At 38.8% G+C, this 20,685-nt stretch overlaps 1 protein-coding gene across 1 annotated transcript in view; it reads left to right on the forward strand.

Annotated features, from left to right (window-relative positions):
• Window positions 1–20,685, forward strand: part of DNAH6 (dynein axonemal heavy chain 6) — a 326,626-nt gene that overhangs the window by 227,827 nt on the left and 78,114 nt on the right. The window contains exons 61-63 of the mRNA XM_025353865.1: window positions 1,224–1,457; window positions 6,984–7,119; window positions 18,293–18,462. Of these exons, the coding sequence (XP_025209650.1) occupies window positions 1,224–1,457; window positions 6,984–7,119; window positions 18,293–18,462 (540 nt within the window). The remainder of the gene's footprint in view (window positions 1–1,223; window positions 1,458–6,983; window positions 7,120–18,292; window positions 18,463–20,685) is intronic.

A 20,685-nucleotide genomic window follows, 5' to 3' on the forward strand; every position in this document is an offset into this window, starting at 1 on the left:
GGGTAGGAGAGGCCTGCACAGCCTCAGCACAGTATTTCTAGGAAGTAGTGGAGGACACGTCTTGACCCTGATCTGCTTTGGTCCTTAGAGGGCTTCTAGCTGCCAGTCTGTTTTGATTGGTCTGCCCTCACCATGAACATATATCTTGATCCCAGGGATTGGGCAGGTACTACCTCCCTTCCCACTTTACCCCTCAGGCTGCAGATCCTGAGACACAAGCACATGCTCCTCGGGGCCCTGGTGGGACTTCCCTGAGTCTCTGTTGCAAGATCCCTCCTTGTTCCATGACTTCCATGGAAGGCCACATATTCAGGCTCTGCTCAGCTTCCTCACACAGCTTGGGACCTTTAGAAATTTTTGATCTTCCTTCCACTCCACTTAGAAGTTGCAGAAAATGGGTAGGACTACGTCAGGCCTAATCCCTCAATGCCACCATCTCTACTGCCTTACCAATATCTTTATAATATGGGGCACCTTTGTGCTAGTAATTCTCCTTTCAAAATTTACAGGTAGGAAACAGGGTAGAAATCTCCTTTAAAATCACCAAAATCAGTTTCTCTTAAATTTCAAGGAAAATTCTAGCACATTATTTCTACACCCTAAGAATTATCTTGGGGAAGTGCTAAGAAATAAGCATGAGCTTACCTTGCTCTTACATCTCTCACCCCAAAATGCAGGGTTTATCAAATCTGGGTTGAAGATGTTAAAAAACTGGTCCTGCCAGCTCACCACCATTTTCCAAAGTTTCATGTCTCACATCAAGATGATGCTTTTGAATATTGTCAAGAACTTGGCATTAGTCCATTTCTTAAAAATAGGAGAGAAAGGGGAGTATAGAAAACAAATATCATATATCACTTTGGGATGAATTCTAGACTTTTTCATAGTACAGTAAGTCCTCACTTAATGCTGAGAATAGGTTCTTGGAAACTGTGACTTTGTTAAGCAAAATGACATATAATGAAATCAATTTTTTTGGTCTCATCAGTGTAATAGCAAAATGACTTTGAATGCAAGGTTGTTCATAATTCAAAGACCTGCTGTGCATAATTTCACTTAAAGCCTCAGTTTCCAAGAACCTATCGGCCACATTGAGGACTTACTGTATTCATCTCCCATGCTGCCGTTTACTCACTGAATGCGAACAAGGGAGACAGAGATTTTTTCTTCTCTACAGAGAATGAATTAAATCAGAGACGTTGATAGAGCTCTCTTTCACACAGTTGTTCAATACCACCATTGAAACTTCTGTAAAGACGGAAAATCTACAACAGCGCCTGGACATACTGCTAGAACAAACTCTTCTAACTGCTTATGTCAATGTTTCAAGAGGACTTTTTGAACAACATAAACTCATCTACAGCTTTATGCTCTGTGTTGAGATGATGCGTCAGCAAGGAACCCTAACTGATGCTGAATGGAATTTCTTTCTCCGAGGTTCTGCAGGATTGGAAAAGGTACCTGATTCTCATTTAGATGATGATTCATATGGTCCGGCTGTGTCCCCACCCAAATCTCATTTTGAATTGTAGCTACCATAATTCCCATGTGCTCTAGGATGGACCTGGTGGGAGATAACTGAATCACGGGTGCAGTTTCCCCCATACTGTTCTCGTGGTAGTGAATAAGTCTCATGAGACCTGATGGTTTTATAAGGGGAAAACCCTTTCACTTCGTTTTCATTCTCTCTCGCCTGCTGCCATGTAAGATGTGCCTTTTACCTTCTGCCATGATTGTGAGGCCTCCCTAGTCACATGGAACTGTGAGTCCATTAAACCTCTTTTTCCTTATAAATTACCCATTCTCAGCTATGTCTTCATCAGCAGCATGAAAACAGAATAATACTATGATCGTTATTCTAGATAGAGCCCACAAGCACCTACCAGTGCTCGGTGGTGACTCTGGTGGCTGAAGGCCATACATTTGGCTCTGTGGTCCAGTGGAGGGGAATTGAGGTCAGGAGGCCCATGTTATAACTCAGCTCTGCCTCCAACTAACTGCTAACTGTATAATGTATCATTTAGCCTCTGTATGGAGCACTGTCCTCACCTATAGAAAAGGAATGTTGGGAGTAACCAATGAGCTAATAGAAGTGAACATGTTTTGAAAAGCTGACCCTCTTACAAATGTAAAGAGTTAAAATCCAGTAAAAGTTGTAATTCACAGACTTAGCAATAGTTTTTTTAAAAACCATGACCCTCTCTTGCCTGGAGATACATCTCATTATAAAGCATGGAAAGTGACAAAATGACTTGATTGTCACCTTCTGTAATATTGTAAAACGAGTTCTGCTGCAGTTCCCTTCTTTGTGTTCATCTGCTTGTCCTGCTTGCTCCAGTCCCTTAAACTGGCCTAACCCACACATGTACCACAAAGCTAGTGGCCCACAGAGGTGAGCCCCTAAACCTTGCCTACAATTTGGTCTCTGCTCCACTCTAAATTCTTGGCTCTGTCCAACTCTGCAAGTCTCAAGTCCTGTCCTTGGCCCCTGCAGAGCTGACATCTGCACCTGTTTGCCAGTATTTGAACCCCAGTGTATCACTAGGAGGTTGAACCTGATGCTTTTATTTGACTCGCAGCACCCCATGCTCCCAGAAAAAGTCCAGACAAGACATCTCCACCAGATGTTCCTTCCTCCCTGACCCCCATCCGTTTTGCATACACACATATTCTGTGACTCCTCTCTTAATGTGTCTTATCCTCGTAATCACAGTTCATATTCACAGAGAGCTTGCTATGTGTTTTATGTATATCAACTCCCTTATTCCTCTCAGTATTCTTCTTGGGTAATTTCCTAATTTTTATCTCTAGTCTATGATAAGATAGTTAGGCACGGAAAGGTTAAGTAACTTGTCCTGATCACACACTTAATAGGACCTGGAACCAGGATTTGAACACTTGCAGTCTATAAAGCCTGCTCTCTTAGCCAGTTCACTCTACTGCTGGCTGTTAGCCACTCAGCCAGGCCCTGCCCTGTGTGCTTTCGCCCTTCCTTCCTCACTGCAGCCTTGTCAACAGCTCTTCTTACAGTTTTCTCACACAGAGACTCAAAGAGGTTAAAGAGCTTTCCAAAATCACCTAGTGCATGACACAGTCTGATTCAAAGCTGTGTCTGAGCTCCCAAAGCCCATGTCCATTCCAACACCACCTACTTCTCATGAACAGCATATTTTGAAAAGTTTAAAATATGTTTTAAATACCATCAAACTCAAAACTTAAAATTACCATCGTCAGAAACTTCTCTGAATTATTTTTAATTAAACTGTCTTTTTCCTCATGGTAGACATAAGGAAATTGGAAGGATTCTTGACTAATAATTATTTTTAGAAATGTATTTGGGGGCATATTTTATATGGTCACTTCATTTGACGTTTTGACACTAGTATTTTCTATTTTTATCGTAAGTGCTACATTGTTTTTTGCTACATTCGTTAGGATCTAAATTAGATTTTCTGGAATAACCTTGGAAGCCAACTTCCATACATAAAACTTTTTCTGGGGAAAAATGTGCACTGAGTTCCAAACACCTATGACAAGATTGTATCATTATGCAAGGAGATGGTGCAACAAAAGGGCTCTGGAAGAGACCTAGAAAGAATAAAAGAAGAGTGTCCAGGATGGGAGGAGAGAGAGGAAGGAGATACATGCCCCATGGAATCTGGAGTTGACTGGATGCACTAGATAAAGAAAATCCAGATGAGAAAATCCAGATGACCTTTCTAGAAGGTCGCAACAACAAAAGGCAGGGGGGGATGCTGTGGTCTGCAGCTGGAGACTGGCTGTTGTGAGCAGAAGTAGGCATTTCCAGGATTGAACCACAACAGTTAGAATTTAGGGACAAATAGAAACAACTGGAACCAATACACAAAGCCTCAAGCATCTGCAGGTTTCTATTACATGTGGACAAGGTAAATGGATTTCTGCAAATTGAGGTCTCCAGGCTATTCTCATTGGTTATATTCAGTCTGTACAACTAATGTTTTTAAACGATGATATTTTAAACAGGGGTGTCCAGTCTTTTGGCTTTCTTGGGCCACATTGGAAGAAGAATTGTCTTGGGCCACACATAAAATACACTAACGATAGCTGATGAACTTTAAAAAAAAATCGCAAAAGAAAAATCTCATAAGGTTTTAAGAAAGTTTACGAATTCGTGTTGGTCCACATTCAAAACCGTCCTAGGCTGCATGTGGCCTGTGGGCCATGGGTTGGACAAACATTTTTTAAAGCATTTTCTCTTAATGCCAGGAATCCAAAAAATGATGCTAGCATGTAATAATAGCATAACCAGAAAACTTTACATGATATCTATTTCCTGGAAAATTCATTAAAATTTGTGCAGAGACCAGTGATTTGTTTTACACATTATTATTAGAGATCAGAATACAGCAAAACCACTCAGAATTCTGCATTAGATATTTGTAAATGCCTGTGAACATTAACTAATCTAAGAGTCTTTGAGGGGTTTATCTAGGATCAAGATGTAACACAGGGAAATGCCACTTCCAGCATGACAGTGTGAGGATCTTCACATACCTGCTCCCCAGCAAAACTGTTGAAAATTATGTAAGGATCATTTAAAGTATCTGGAAATGGTCCCAGGCACATACAGCAAATGAATAAACATTTATTTGAGATAATTTATTAGAGGCTCAGTAAGGACACCAAGAGTCTGTGGTCTTTGAACCTAGACCCACTGCCTCCCTTCCTGCTCCCAGCTTAGTGAGATAGGAACTGCACTCCAGACTGATGCAGCTAAGAGCACAGGGCTCCTGCTTACTCCCCACTGCCAGTTAAAGAGCCATATTCCTGAGAAAGACAGGACATCAGCATTTCTCATCCTGCCCACAGCTACCTACTGCTGAAGCTAAGTTCCAGTTGAGTGCAGCCAAAAGGTGGGGCTGCCTTCTTCCACCCAGCCCCCACTGGGGAGACTGAGGCTTCATGTTTGGTGCAGCATCACTGTTGTTCCAGCTCCTAAGATAGTAGTTCATCAATGGCAGAGGCAAGCTGAGGAGACCTGAGGCTACTGTCTTCCCACCCATGGCGTACTCAGCTCCTGGAATATGCCTCTGCGAAAAGTGCAACATTGTCATGCCCCTGGGATTTTGCCTGAGTGGGAGAAGCAACCCATAAAACAGATAGTTCCTTATCTCCTCACAGAGTAACTGACTTCATTTCCAACACAGTATGGAAAAGTTTAAGCCTAATGATGCTCTCTAAAACAATAAAGGTTGTAGTGAAAGGCAATTGAAAGGAAACTGATGGAATTACCGGACAGAGAGACAACACTATAAACCAGCTGGTTTGCCAGAGATTAAGAGAAGACACTGAAGCCTGCCAAAGACCAGAAGAAAACCCAAACACTGACCTTAGCAACTCCTTCAAATGGGCCCAAATTTGAATGTTTTAGTCTGAGGAGAAATTTGTCCCCAAGAGCATTGTTAAAAACATTAGAGCAATCAGCCCACAATTAGTGGTGCTTGACAGCTAGGTGCAGTCAAGGAAAACTATCAAAAAGAGCCCTGAAAAAGCTATGAACATCCCAGGGTAACTGTGGGCATTCCTAAGGCTGCACCCCTTGAGGAGCAACATTAGAGGCTTAATGTTGTACAGGGGTTGTGGAGAGACTCCACTAAAATAATCCAGTCAGTTATTAAACAAATAAGCAAGTAACAGTAAGAAGCCTTTGGGTAAAGGGTGCATGCTCAGAGTTGCTACACTGCATTACAGGTTGAGTATTCCTTAATTCAAGATGCCTAGGCCCAGAAGCATTTCAGATTTGGGGTTTTTTCAGTTTTTGGAATACTTCCATTATACTTACTGGTTAAACATATGTCTGCACAAAAATTTGGACACGAATATTCATAACAGCATTGTTTATACTAGTCAAAAGATGGAAATGTCCAAATGTCCAATAGCCCAAATGTCCATCAACTGATATATAAATAAAATGTGGTATATTTATACAATGGAATATTATTCAACCATAAGAAGGAATGAAGTACTGATAACGTGCTACAACATGGATGAAACTTGAAAATACTAAGCTGTCTGTCACAAAAGCCCACATATTATATAATTTGATTTACATGAAGTGTCCATAATAGGCAAATATATAGAGACAGTAAGTAGTTTAGCAGTTGCTTAGGGCTCAAGGGATGGGATTAAAGGGGAGTAATGGCTAATGAGTGCACAGTATCTTTTTGAAGAAATTAAATGTTCTAAATTGTGATGGTGGGTGTACCCATCTGTGAATATACTGAAATCATTAGATTATATACTTCAAATGGATGAATTGCTTAGTATGTGAATTGTATCTCAATAAACCTGTTTTTAAATGTAGTAGGGAACCTTGGGCAAATATTCAGGAAATTTTGAAGAACTAGTTTCTGTCTTACAATCACAGTTATTTCTCTGTCTCTTTTAAAACTGTTTGCCCACATGTAAGTGCTTCACGGAATATTGCCAAATGGCATAACACTTCTCCCAGAAGTTTCTGAGAATATCTAAAATAATTAGGCAAACACTTACCAGAGCTGGAATTAGGTTGCCATTTGTCTTGCTACTGATACTGCTCCATACTCAGCTTTCTCTGTCTCCTAGGGGTGAGAACATCTGGTAATCTGATTTGGAGACTCGTTCTCTAGAGAAAAATTATTAACCATAGGAATATTTGGCGAGTGGGGAAAGATTGGTGTGGGGTGTTGGAAAACAGGCTGAAAGTAGCAGATTTAATTGATCAACTTTGTTTTCTGTAAATGTCAATCTGAAAAGTTTTTAGCAGCTGTACTTCTGTGCAAAGGTCCACAATTAGAATTGATTCAACACTGTTTCTATTTCACCATATTGTACTACTTGTCCTAGGAAAATGGTTATTTTAACTTACTGTTAGAGCTTGATTTTTCAGTTGGACAAAGTGAAAGTATATTTTGTGATTGCCTTTGTGAATTGTTATTCATTTTCTTTCTGTCTTCAAATAGGAACGCCCACCTAAGCCTGAAGCTCCCTGGCTACTTACTGCTACATGGTTCGCTTGCTGTGACTTGGAAGAATCATTTCCAGTTTTTCGTGGACTTACCCAAAATATATTGTCACATCCTATTTCTATACGCTTAGGTAATGTGACAAAAAGAACCTGCTGAGGAGGCTTATAAACAGGCTCTTGAATCCTAATCTTAATGTTTTCTTTAACCTCTTCTGCAATGTCAATATTTTTCACTAGGAACTTTCTTCATTTCTAAGAAACTGTAAATTATTTGTTTTCACGATTTCTTGAGTAGAATGCTTGGCCCATGAATTTTCAATATTTCATGTTTACTTTATATGTGTGTGTGTATATATATATGTATACTTTATATATACACACACACGTATTTTATGTATATATTTGAGAATATAAACATACATTTGTGTATTGCTTTAGCTGTATCCCATAGGTTTTTTTTTTTTTACTTTTTATTGAAGGATAACATAAATCCAGAAAAATGCACAAATCAAAATTATACAATTTGATTAACTATCACAAACTGTGTAGATTTATTTACGAACCATCACTGAGAGTAAGAAATAGAACAGTACCAGCATCCCAGAATCCCCTTATTCTCTCTCACTTCTCTTCCTCAGAGGCAACAACTACTCTGAATTATAATATTCTGTATTAATTTTTCCCTACAAGTTTTAATATATAGCCCTTTCAATTCTAAAACTACACTTACTAGTTCAAAGCCATTTTAGGATTTAGGGGACCATTTTTTTTGTGTATAATTTAATTACATTATGGAAATTATACTCATGGTTTTCATGAAATTGACTCTTTGGAATTATATACACTTCCTGTGCAGCCTGGTGCATGTTTTGTTTATATAAAATATTCCATGCATGTCATTTCTTGAATGCAAGGCTCCATATGTGACCTTTAGCTCAAACTTACTAATTGTGGTATTTATCTTACTAACGTTCTTATACTGGATCTGTCAGATTCTAAGAGAGCTATATTAAGGTATACCACTATGATTGGCAACTTCCCTTTGTAATTTTGGAATTTTTCCCATTATACTTTGTGAAACTATGCCAGTATATAAAATAGATTTAGAGTTAAGTTCTTAGTAATTATTCCTTTTTATTAAATAATATCCCTCTCTACTCTGAATAATGCTTTTTACCTTAAATATATTTCCTTTTTAATGTATTATTTTTATTTGTTAATCAGGGAGTACATGTGCAGGTTTCTTACATGGGTATATTGCATGCTGGGGAAGTTTGGGCTTCTAATGATCTCATTGCCCAGGTAGTGAACATAGAACTCAATAAGCAGATTTTCAACCCTTGCTGCCTCCCTCCATCTCCTCTTTTGGAGTCCTCAGTGTCTATTGTTACCTCCTTTATGTCTTTGTGTACCCAATGTTTAGCTCCCATTTATAAGTGAGACCATACAGTATTTGGATTTTCTTTGTTAATTCACTTAGGACAATGGCCTCCAGCTGCATCCATTTTGCTGTAAAGGACATAATGTCATTCTTTCTATGGTTACATAGTATTCTATATGTATATGTACCACATTTTCTTTGTCCAGTTCACTGTTGATGGGAACCTAGGGTGATTCCATGTCTTGTTGTTGTAAATAGTGCTGCGATAAACATATGAGTGCAGGTCTTTTGGTAGAATGATTTGTTTTCCTTTGGGTATATACCCAGTAATGGGATTGTAGGTCAAACGTTAGTTCTATTTTCGGCTTTTTGAGAAATTTCTAAACTGTTTTTCACAGAGGCTGAACTAGTTTATATTCTCAGCAACAGAATGTAAACATTCTCTTTTCTCCACAATCTTGCCAAAAATCTTTTCTTTTTTTTTCTTTTTTTTTTTTTTTTACTTTTTAATAATAGGCATTCTGACTGGTGTAAGATGGTAATTCATTGTGTTTTTGATTTGCATTTCTCTGATGATTAGTCATGTTGAGTACTTTTTCATATGTTTGTTGGCAGCTTTATGTCTTCTTTAGAAAAGTGTCTATTCATGTTCTTTGCCCACTTTATAATGGGCTTATTTACTTTTTATTGATTTGTTTAACTTCTTTATAGATTCTCAATGTTAGTTCTTTGTAGGATACATAGTTTGCAAATATATTCTCCCATTCTGTACATTGTACTCACTTGATATTTTATTTTGCTATGCAGAAGCTCTTTAGTTTAAATCCTATTTGTCTATTTTTATTTTGTTGCATTTGCTTTTGGACCCTTCATCACAAATACTTTGCCTAGGCCAATGTCTAGAAGAGTATTTCCTATGTTTTCTTCTAGGATTTTCATAGTTTGAGGTTTTTCTTCAACCTTGAGTTAATTTTTGTATATGGTGAGAAGTAAGGGGTCCAGTTTCATTCCTCTGCATATGGTTAACCAGTTTCCCAGCTCATTTATTGAATAGAATATTCTTTCCACATTATTTTTGTTCACTTTGTCAAAGATCAGTTGGTTGTAGGTATGTGACTTTGTTTCAGGGGTCTCTGTTCTGTTCCATCAGTCCATGTGTCTACTGTTGTACCAATACCATGTTAGTTTGGTTACTGTAGTCTTGTAGTATATTTATATGTTGGATAATGTGATGCCTCTGGCTTTGTTCTTTTTTACTAGGATTGCTTTGGCTGTTTGGGCACATTTTTTGTTTCCTATGAATTTTAGAATAGTGTTTCCTAATTCTATGGAAAATGACATTGGTAATTTGATAGGAATAGCATTACATCTGTAGATTGCTTTGGATAGCATAGTCATTTTAACGATGTTGATTCTTCCAACCCGTAAGTGTGGGATGTTTTTCCATTTGCTTGTTTCATCCTTTCTTTTGGCAGTGTTTTATAGTTACTCTTATAGAGATCTTTCACTTCCTTGGTTAGATGTATTCCTCAATATTTTTGTGGCTATTTTAAATGGGATTGCATTCTTTATTTGTTTCTCAGCTTAAACATTATTGGTATACAGAAATGCTACTGATTTTTGTACATTCATTTTATATCATAAGACTTTGTTGAAGTCATTTATCAGGTCTAGGTGTCTTTTGGTCAAATCCTTAGGATTCTCTAGGGACAGAATCATATTGTTAGTGAAGAGAGATAATTTGACTTCCTCTTTTCCTATTTGAATACATTTCTTTCTCCTGCCTGATTGCTTTGGCTAAGACTTCCAGTACTATATTGAATAGGAGTGGTGAGAGTAGACATCTATGTTTTGTTCCAGTTCTTACGGGGGAATGCCTCCAGCTTTTGGCTGTGGGTTTGTCATTGATGGCTCTCATTTATTTTGAGGTATGTTCCTTTGATGCCTAGTTTGTTGAGGATTTTTATCATAAAGTGATGTTGAATTTTATCAAACGCTTTTCCTCATCTATGAGGTGATCATATGGTTTTTGTTTTTAGTCCTGTTTATGATGTGAATCACATTTATTGATTTGTATATGTTGAATCATCCTTGCATCCCAGGAATAAGGCTCACTTGATTATGATGAATTAACTTTTTTAAATGCTGCTAGATTCAGTTTGTTAGCATTTTGTTGAAGATTTTTGAGTCTATTTTCATCAGGGATATTGGCCTTTAGTTTTCTTTTACTTTTATGTCTGTGCCAGATATTTGTATCAGGATGATGCTGGCTTCATAGAACGAGATAGTGAGGAGTCCCTCCTCCTCAATTTTTTGGATTAGTTTCAGTGGAATTGATACCGGCTCTTCTTTGTACATCTGGTACAATTTGGTTGTCCAGGGCTTTTTTTTTCTGTTGGTTGGTTTGTTGGTAGGTTTTTATTCCTGATTGAATTTCATTACTCATGATTAGTCTGTTCTGGATTTTTGGTTTTTTCTGGTTCAATCTTGGGAGGTTGTGTGTTTCCAGGAATTGATCCATTTCTCTAGATTTTTCTAGTTCATGTGCATAGAAATGCTCATCATAGTACCCTCTGAGGATCCTTTATATTTCTGGGGGATCATTTGTGATGTCACTTTTGTTATTTCTGATTATGCTTATTTGGATATTCTCTCTTTTTTTCCTTGTTAATCTAGCTTATGGTCTATCAATCTTGTTTATCCTTTCGAGAAACCAACTTTTTGTTTCATTGATCCTTTGTATGATTTTTAAGGTCTCAATTTTGTTCATTTCTGCTCTGATTATAGTTATTTTATTTCTTCTGCTAGTTTTGGGTTTCATTTGTTCTTATTTTTCTATTTCCTTTAGGTACAAGATTAGTTTGCTAATTAGAGAACTTTCTAACTTCTCAATGTCATTTCTAACTTCTCAATGTAGTTTGTTTTTTAGTGCTATAAACTTTCCTTTAACACTGCTTTGCTGCATCCCAGAGGTTTTGATACATTCCATGTCTGTTTTCATCTACTTCAAAAAAGCTTTTTTACTTCTGCCTTGATTTCATTGTTTACCCAAAAGTTATTGAGGAGCAATGTGTTTAGTTTCCATGTAATTTTATGGTTTTGAGAGATCTTCTGTGTATTGATTTCTATTTTTATTTCACTGTTGTCTGAGAAGATGCTTGGTATGATTTGGACTTTTTTTATTTATTGAAACTTGCTTTATGACCAAGCATGTGGTCAGTTTTAGAGTATGTTCCATATGCAGATACGAAGAATGTGTATCTTGCAGTTGTTAGATAGAGTATTCTGTAGATATCTATTAGGTCCAAATGGTCATGTCAAATTTATGTCCAGAATTTGTCAATTTTCTGCCTCAGCGATCTATCAAATGCTATCAGTGGGGTGTTGCATGTTGTATGACTATTGTTGTGTACTGCCAAAGTCTTTAAGTCTAGATGTGCTTGTTTTATGAATCTGGGTGCTCCAATGTTGGATACATATATATCTAGGACACTTAAGATGTTTTGTTGAATTGAGCCCCTTATCATTATTTAATGCCCTTCTTTGTCTTTTTTTATTTTTGTTGGTTTAAATTCTGATATAGAAACCATAACCCTTGCTTTTTTTTGTTTTCCGTTACATGACATATCTTTCTCCATCCCTTTACTTTGAGCCTATAGGTGTCATAACATGTGAGATTGGGTCTCTTGATGATAGAAGAAGAATGAGTCTTGTTTTTTCATTCAATTTGATACTCTATGTATGTTAAGTTGAGCATTTAGGCCCTTTATGTTCAAAGTTAAAATTGATATATGAGGTTTTGTTGCTATCATAATGCTGTTAGCTTAGTTGCTTTGTAGTCTTTATTGTATAGTTGCTTTATGGGTTCTGTAGGCTATGTGCTTACATGTGCTTTCATGGTAGCAAGCATTATTCTTATGTTTCCACATTTAGAACTCCCTTAAGCATGTATTGTAGGGCCAGTCTGGTGGTGGAAAATTCCCTTGGTGATTACTTGTTTGAGAAACACTTTATTTCTCCTTCATTTATGAAGCTTAGCATGGCAGGATATGAAATTCTTGGCTGACATTTATTTTCTTTAAGAATACTAAAAACGGGCCCCCAATTTCTTCTGACTTATAAGGTTTGTGCTGAAAAGTCTGATGTTAGTCTGATAGGTTTCCCTTTATAAGCAACATGACCCATTTTTCTAGGTGCCTTTAAAGTTCTTTCTTTCATGTGGACTTTGGTTAGTCCTATCCCTCCTATCCATCCCCAAGTCTGTCTTGGGAATGGTCATCTTGTGTAGCATCTTACAGGAGTTCTCTGGATTTCTTGTATTTGCATGTTGACCTCTCTAGCAAGATTGGGGAATTTTCCTGAATTATATCCTCAAATATGTTTTCCAAGTTGCTTACTCTCTCTACTTCTCTCTCATGAATGCCAGTAAGTCATAGGTTTGGTTACTTTACATAATCCCATATTTCTCAAAGGCTTTGTTCATTTTTTTGAATTATTTTTCACTTTTGTCTGACCAGGTCATTTTGACAGATTGATCTTTAAGTTCTGAAAGTCTTTCTTTTGCCTGGTCTAGTCTGTTATTAAAGCTTCCATTTGTATTTTGAAGTTCCTGATGTGAATTTTTCAATTCCAGAACTTCTGTTGGTTTGTTCTTAATATAGCTATGTTGTCTTTCATATCTTGGATCATTTTTCTGGCTTCTTTGTGTGGGATTTCAACTTTTTCCTGGATCTCATGGAGTTTCTTTGCATCATATTCTGAATTCTATATCTGTCATTTCAGACATTTCATTCTGGTTAAGATTCATTGCTTGGGAGCTAGTGGGATCCTTTGGAGGTGATGAAACACTTTGGCTTTTTATATTGCTGGGGTTCTGCACTGGTTACTCCTTATCTGAGACAGCTGATACTTCTCTTTTTTTAATTTGCTATCATTTGGATGGGGCTTCTTGTTTATTCTTTTTTCCTTTGAGGGTATGACTGTGGTGTATATTGTGTGTGATTAACTGGCTTCGTTTCTAGCTGCTTTCAGAGTACCAACTCTCTGTACAGGTTCCTTGGTTGCAAATAGGTTCATGCAGTGGCTTTCTCAGAAGTTGCTTGTTGTAGCAATGTAATTTTATTTGGTGGTGTAATCCAGGATGCAGTCTAGTAGATGGTGCTTAAGAGTAAGAACTGATGGGTACAAGCAGGGGTGGAAGCACTAGAAAGTACAAAAAGCACCTCCGCAGAGCACATTCACCCTCAGTAGGGTGGAGCTTCTGGAGAAGCTTGACACACAGACTCTTTCAACCCTCATTCCCCAAACCCCAATGTGAAGAGTCACTTCCAAATCCTTGACAGGGCACAGAGAAGAAGGGTAGCGGAGCAAGTGTGACCCCCCTCTCCATGTCCATTCCCAGGCTTTGGTGGTACCACCTTCAGTGTCTGGCACTGCACTCAGATTTTCTTTTATCCCCTCCTTTAGGGATAGTCTGCATCAAGAGTTAGATCTCCAGGTGAGTGGAGTCTGCCTCCCTCCCACTCCTCAGAGCTGGTGGGGCACTGTTCCCCAACTGACCAAGGAAATAGGCTGGGACACCCCATTGTGACCCATGCAGACCAGTTCTAGGTTGCAAAGCTGTCTCTGGCTGAAAGTCTTGCCCTCTGGGAAAAACCTCAGCTTCTCCAACCCTCCTCCCACTCCAGTCTTGTGATGGGAGAGAGCGTAATTCCACTGCCTACTACTGGGACACTCTCCACACTCGCTGCTCAATTCTGCCTGTGGGGACCCTTCTTCCCTTCCACTTTAACCTCACCTAAGACCAAAATGCTTGCTGTGGCCACTGCTGCCAGGTCACCAAACAATGGCTCTAACCTCTCAAAATGGTGCCAGCCATGGGCTTGCACCTAGAGAGGGTAGAGCCCCTCTCAGGCAAGCAGCACAGACGAGAAGCTGTGAGGAGTGTGGTCCACTCAAGTCTCGGTCTCATAGCAGCTCGTAGCAAGGCATTGGGCATTGTCCTAGGTATATGTAGGAGAGCCTTGGTCCCCTCTCCCTGCTTGGCTGAGAGGCAGCAGCAGCCACATCAGCCCAAACTCAGGCCAAGGATGGAGCACAGCTCAGCACTACATTCTCAAAGTGGTGCCTTGGGCCTGAAAACAGGGAGGGCGGGTCACTGCCCAGGCAGGCAGCATGATCAAGAAGCTGTGGGGAGTGTGTTTCATTCACAACTGTCTCACAGCAGCCTGCTACAGAGCTGTGAGTATTGTCCTAGATATGAGAAGGATGACCTGGTCTCCCTGTTCTTCCTTAGTCAAGCAGAGGCTACAGCCACATCAGCCCAAACTCAGCAAAGCGTGGAGCTCAGCCCAGCATTATACTCTCAAAAGGGAACCTTGGGCCTGGGGCTAAAGAGGGTGGGGCACCGTTCAGGCAAGCAGCATGAGCAGGAAGTTGTGAGAAGTGTGGTCCACTCATATCTCAGTCTCAACAGCAGCTCCTAACAGGGCAGCAAGTACCCTCTAGGGGGTGCATGAGTGTGCCTGTTCTTCCGTTTCCCTCCCTGGAGCAGCACAGTGGCTACAGCTGTGTCTGTAAATCCCCAGGATCTGGGTTCTCAAAATGGCACCCAGCTGAGGCTGCGCCAGGCTCAGATTCCTGTGGGATTCTGTGTGGGTTCCCTTTCTAGAGCAATGTATCTGTACAATCTTTAGGCAGTTCTATATGTCAGGCACAAGGCCCTAGTGGGTCAAGGGTTTCTCCTGTAGCCAAGATCATAAAACCCTGTTTTGGAGCTCCAGGGATTTCTCTCTTACTGTTTCCCTGCATCCAGGACCATCTCCCAGCCCAGTCAGTTCCTGGGTGGGCAAGCTAACGTGAACCCTCTCCTTACGTACTTCTGGTACTTCATGTCTCTTCTCTAATGAATCCAAGCATTCTCTCCTAGATGCCCTGTTTGAAATGTATCTGCGTATTATTCTGGCTCTTCTCCATGGAGGCAGCACACAATTCCTGCATCTAGTCAGCCATCCTGACCTAAAACCTCAAAATATTATTACAGCAAGCCTCTCTTAGTACTCCCACTCTATATATTTCTACATTCTTTACTTTCCATTTCCATTTTTTGTGTGTCATCATCATGGTTTTGGCATATCTTAGTTGGGATTTTGTTGTTGTTTTGAGGAGAATGAAAGTCTTTCTTTTAACAGGCAAATTTCCATCTGATTATATTTATTATGGTTATTATTTATTTCAGTTCTTCTTGACTGGGGAAGATTTCCATTTGACAATGTCTGGAGACATTTTTGTTTGCCACAACTGGGGTGGTGCTCCTGGCATCTAGTGGGTAGAGACCAGAGATGCTACTATACCTCCTACAGTGCTCAGAACAACCTTCCACAACAAATAACTACAGCATCTAAAATGCCAATATTAGTAAAGTTAAGAAACTCTGATCTATTTGGACTACATTAGTCATCTTTATTTTGGGCATATTTTTCTTGCCAGCTTTTTCTTTGCTTCGCTTTTTCCTCTTTCTTCTTCCTTTCTTTTTATCCTTTATTTCTCCTCTCCTTCCTTTCTTCTTCAAGTGCATCATCCACACTCTTTATTTTCCCCTCTACTGATTTGGAATTCTATTTTTATTTTTTGATAATTACTCTTATGCTTCTAATATGAATATTTATTTAACTAAGCATACCCGGCAAGTGTGGTGGTTTAAAGTCCACATGAACCAGAATTTCTAAGATCCTAATATATTTATTGGATTTCTAAATGAAGACTAGGGAGGGGGGAAGCTTTTCAATAAATGCATTAACTTATTGAAAAGTGCATTCCCCCCTAGTCTTTTGTCCCCCCCCTAGTAAAAATTGTTTCTATATTATGCACCAGTTAAATGAGACAGCTAGAGGTAGAAATAGAACACAAGAAGAAAAATACTCATAGAAGAAACCCAGAGATGCACAGTTAGGGACAGACCCAAAACAGAAAGGGCTAGATGGAGCCTCATCCACACAGAGACAAAGGAAGAGGGAAGGTATGGAGGTTGAAAAGCAAAGTAATTTAGGGACAACTCAAAATTTTTTGATAAAAAAGCACCGTGTGTTATCCATGTCTTTGAGACTAAAACTGCAACAATTTAAAAAAACTTTCCTGTTTTTATGTGTTAGATTTCAAGGTTTATTCCAGAAATGCTACAGACTTATGAAGGTTTGTACATGTTTGATAGGATGGCTGGTATTCTAAAAGTGAGCTTTAGATCTTTGCAAGTGATGTTTAATAATTAATCCCATTGTCAATCTTACCCTCAGAAACTTCCTAATTGCCTTAATCTTTTGTCTTTCATGATTTCTAAGTGTTTCATGTCCTATTAATTGGGAGTTATTTAAAATATGCATTATTAGGCCCGGTGTGGTGGCTCACACCTGTAATCCTAGCACTTTTGGAGGCCGAGGCAGGTAGACTGCCTGAGTTCAGGAGTTGGAGACCATCCTGGCCAACGTGGATGTAAGCTTGTCTCTACTAAAATACAAAAAAATTAGCCTGGTGTTGTGGTAGTCCCAGCTATTCGGGAGGCTGAGGCTGCAGAATTGCTTGAACCCGGGAGGCAAAGGTTGCAGTGAGCCAAGATCATGCCACTGCACTCCTGCCTGGGCAACAGAGCAAGACTTTCATCTCCAAATGAATAAATAATGCATTATTAGATACCATCTTCTAATGCATATTTTATGCATTATTTTCCCCCATCATTAGCTGGAGTCCTAACGATTACACAAAAAATAATGAGAACCTCACTGGAAAAGTAGTCATTTTGCAATACATGGTTCTGCTACCTGGTCTTCAGAATAATGCAAACACCTTTAACTAAAGAGTATTGTGGCATGGTATGCCTTGTGGCCTCATACCTTGTAATTGTCTATATTCCATATATAAATTAGAAATCTTGCAAAGATGAACACTTCCCCAAGGCCATGGTCAGAAGTGTTATTAAATTTTTGTGTCACTAGCTTTCTGATTGCTCTGATTAAACTCCCAGAGGAGGGCCCCTGCAGACAAGCTAGAGAAAGTTGTTTTCTAGCCTGAAATGCAAGCCAACAATTGTGCCTAATGGCCAACCCAAGAAACCTGTTTCCTCACTGGAGAACACACTCGTTATTTTGGCTTTCTGAAAGGATTACACCACATGCACTCTGTACCTACAGAAATTTAAATGCAAGTTCTTAGTACATGTTATAACCATTGTAAGAGCTAACTATGATCCTAACTTTCATACAAGATACAAAACCATTTCTTATAAATATTCTATAGCCAGGGAGCAGGGGATGATGTATTGTTTATTAGGGCATAATGTAAATATATCAGTGTATTCAGCTATTATTTATGTTGTTCAAATTACATATGCCAGAATTTTCAGTTTACTTCATTTATCATAGACTGATTTTATTTTTTTTTCTTCCTTTTTCTTCTACTTCTAACAGTGACTATTTGACATATTTTTATGCTATTTTCTGGCACACATGGGTTCATTTTATTGTACTTTTATTATGGATTTGTTATTTTAATTAATATAAGAACCTACTTTGTCCCATTTAATTATGTTTGCTTTGAATTCTAGTTAACCCAATATTACTCTTATCACTTCAATCTTCTTTTAGCTCACATTTGTTTAAATACCTCTATGCATCCTTTTATTTTTAACCTTCCTATTATTTTGTTTTGTTTTTGTCTTTTGTAAGTGGTTTGCTGCTATTTTCTCATTACATTTTAAATTCTTTACTTTTTAATTAATTAGGTTGGGTAGCAGGGGAGACTGATGTATTTACAGTATACTTGTGATTAAAACTGATAGTAAATATAGAGATATTTTTAAATTACCAAACATTATTTAATTTCAAAGCCAAAACAAATCTAATTAAATTATCTTTTTAAAATTGTATTTCCAGGATCTTTTGAGACTTATATTAACCCACAGGAATGGGAAGGCTATCCTAAAATGAAATACGAAGAGAAACACATGAGACAGGAAAAGGAGGCCACACACCAGGATCCGTGGAGTGCAGGATTGAGTTCTTTCCATAAGCTAATTCTTATTAAATGTTGTAAAGAAGAAAAGGTAGGGCATTTTTTTAATTAAAGGACTGTGTTACAATTATTTCTACTAAAGCTCACTAGCCAGTTATGATTTATAAATTTATTTGAGAGTAATAATGGCCAAGTTTGGGAGATGACTCAAAAAAATGAAACATGGTTCTGTGTATTACTAAAACACAATGTTTTACATAGAGAATTTTGAAAGAGAGCCAGCCAGGCCCATGGTTATCCTTTCCCTGGTGTGTGCCATTAGAGTACCGTGCTCTCTGCTGGAGGGATGGGGTCTGTTGGGAAACTTTAGAAGGGAAATAATGGGCCTTTCAGATCTTGACAACAATGGAGAGGAGACATTTGAAGGGTACAAAACCATAGTTACCAGGACCTGTTTGAAGATGAAAGAAATTATGGTGGCCTGAATTAAGACAGAGGTAGTAGATTAGAGAGATAAAGGGGGGTATGGAGATGAGGCAACTGATATGGCCCCCAGTTTCTGTTTGCATGCCAAAGGGGATAGTTGTGACAACCACTAAGCAGGTGTGAAAGGAGTAATGTGTGAGAGAAAGATGCTATTGACTCTACAGCTATCAGAGTGGATAGCAGTCTGGAAGTCAGCTCATATGGAAGTAGGAAACTGTAGAGAGATATATTAATCAGAAATAGAGATTTGGGAATCAGCATTCAGTTGGGAAGTAAAACTGTGGGAGTTGTTAGGATCGCAGAGGAATAAGACATATAGAATAAGAGGAAAGATAGGCAAAAAATGAAGCTCTGATTACCACCAACTTTTAAAAGGCAGAGAGAAAGGATAAGTAGCCCATAAGAAGAAATAGCAGACGGTCAGGAAAAACACTAGGAGAAAAGAAAAGTGTCATGGAAGCCAAGGAGGTGCAAGTTTCAACACAGCACAAGTTATCAATAGAATGAATGAAGCATTCAGGACAGTTCCAGTTTCTATGTATTTAGATATAATTCCTAATTTTATTGTTAATAAGGGAATAATATTATCTGCTAAAAATTTGAGTGGTGAGTTTCAGGGAGCATTAGAGAAAAAATGGAGATTGTTCCTTTGGGAAAAGGGAGAAAAAACTAACTGGAAAAGATGAAAGCATATTTGGGAGATGTTGATGCTATGTTGGAGAATTTTCTGCTATCTCTGTGTGTTAGTCTGCTTTGCATTGCTATAAAGGAATGCCTGAGGCTGGGTAATTTCTAAAGAAAGGAGGTTTATTTGGCTCACAGTTCTGCAGGCTGTACAAGCATGACACCAGCATTTTCTTAGCTTCTGGTGAGGCTTCAGGAATCTTTTACATATGGTGAAAGGCAAAGGGGGAGCAGGCACATCACATGGTGAGAGAGGAAGCAAGAAAGAGGGGACGGAGACCCCAGACTGTTTTAAATGTCTATCTCTTGTGTGAGCTACTAGAGCAAGAATTCACTCATTTCTATGGAGAGGGCACCAAGCAATTTTTGAGGGATCCACCTCCATGACTCAAACACCTCCCACTAGGCCCTACCTTCAATATTGGGGATCACATTTCAACATGAGATTTGGAGGGGACAAACATCCAAACTATATTATTCCAGTCCTGGCCCCCAAAATCTCATGTCCTTCTCATATTACAAAATACAATCATGCTTTCCCATGTCCTGCATTAGAGAAAAATGGAGATTGTTCCTTTGGGAAAAGGGAGAAAAAACTAACTGGAAAAGACGAAAGCATATTTGGGAAGTGTTGATGCTATGTTGTAAAATAAGAGGGAAAAAAAGTGTCATGGAAAAAAATGTCATGGAAAATGTGGGGTTAGAGCCCCCACACAGAGTCCCCACTGGGATGCTGCCTAGTGGAGCTGTGACAATGGTAGAGATATTGGCAGTGTGTCATGGAAAAAGTGTCATGGAAAATATGGGGTTAGAAAAAAACTCTCCTAACCCCACATGTTTAATGCAGGACATGGTGTCAAGGATTATTCTGGAGTTTTAAGATTTAGTGTCTTCCCTACTGGGTTTCAGACATGCATGGAGCCTGTTGACCTTTCCTTTTGGCTGATTTCTCCCTTTTGGAATAGGAATGTTTACCCGATGCCCAAACCACCATTGTGTCTTGGAAGTAAATAACTTGTTTTTGATCTCACAGGTTCATAGGTGGAAGGAACTTGCCTTGGGTCTTAGATGAGACTTTGGACTTTTGAAACTTTGAGTTAACACTGGGATGAGTTAAGACTTTTGAGGACTGTTGGGAAAGCAT

This window comes from Theropithecus gelada, chromosome 13, assembly GCF_003255815.1.
Source record: "Theropithecus gelada isolate Dixy chromosome 13, Tgel_1.0, whole genome shotgun sequence".
Taxonomy (NCBI): domain Eukaryota; kingdom Metazoa; phylum Chordata; class Mammalia; order Primates; family Cercopithecidae; genus Theropithecus; species Theropithecus gelada.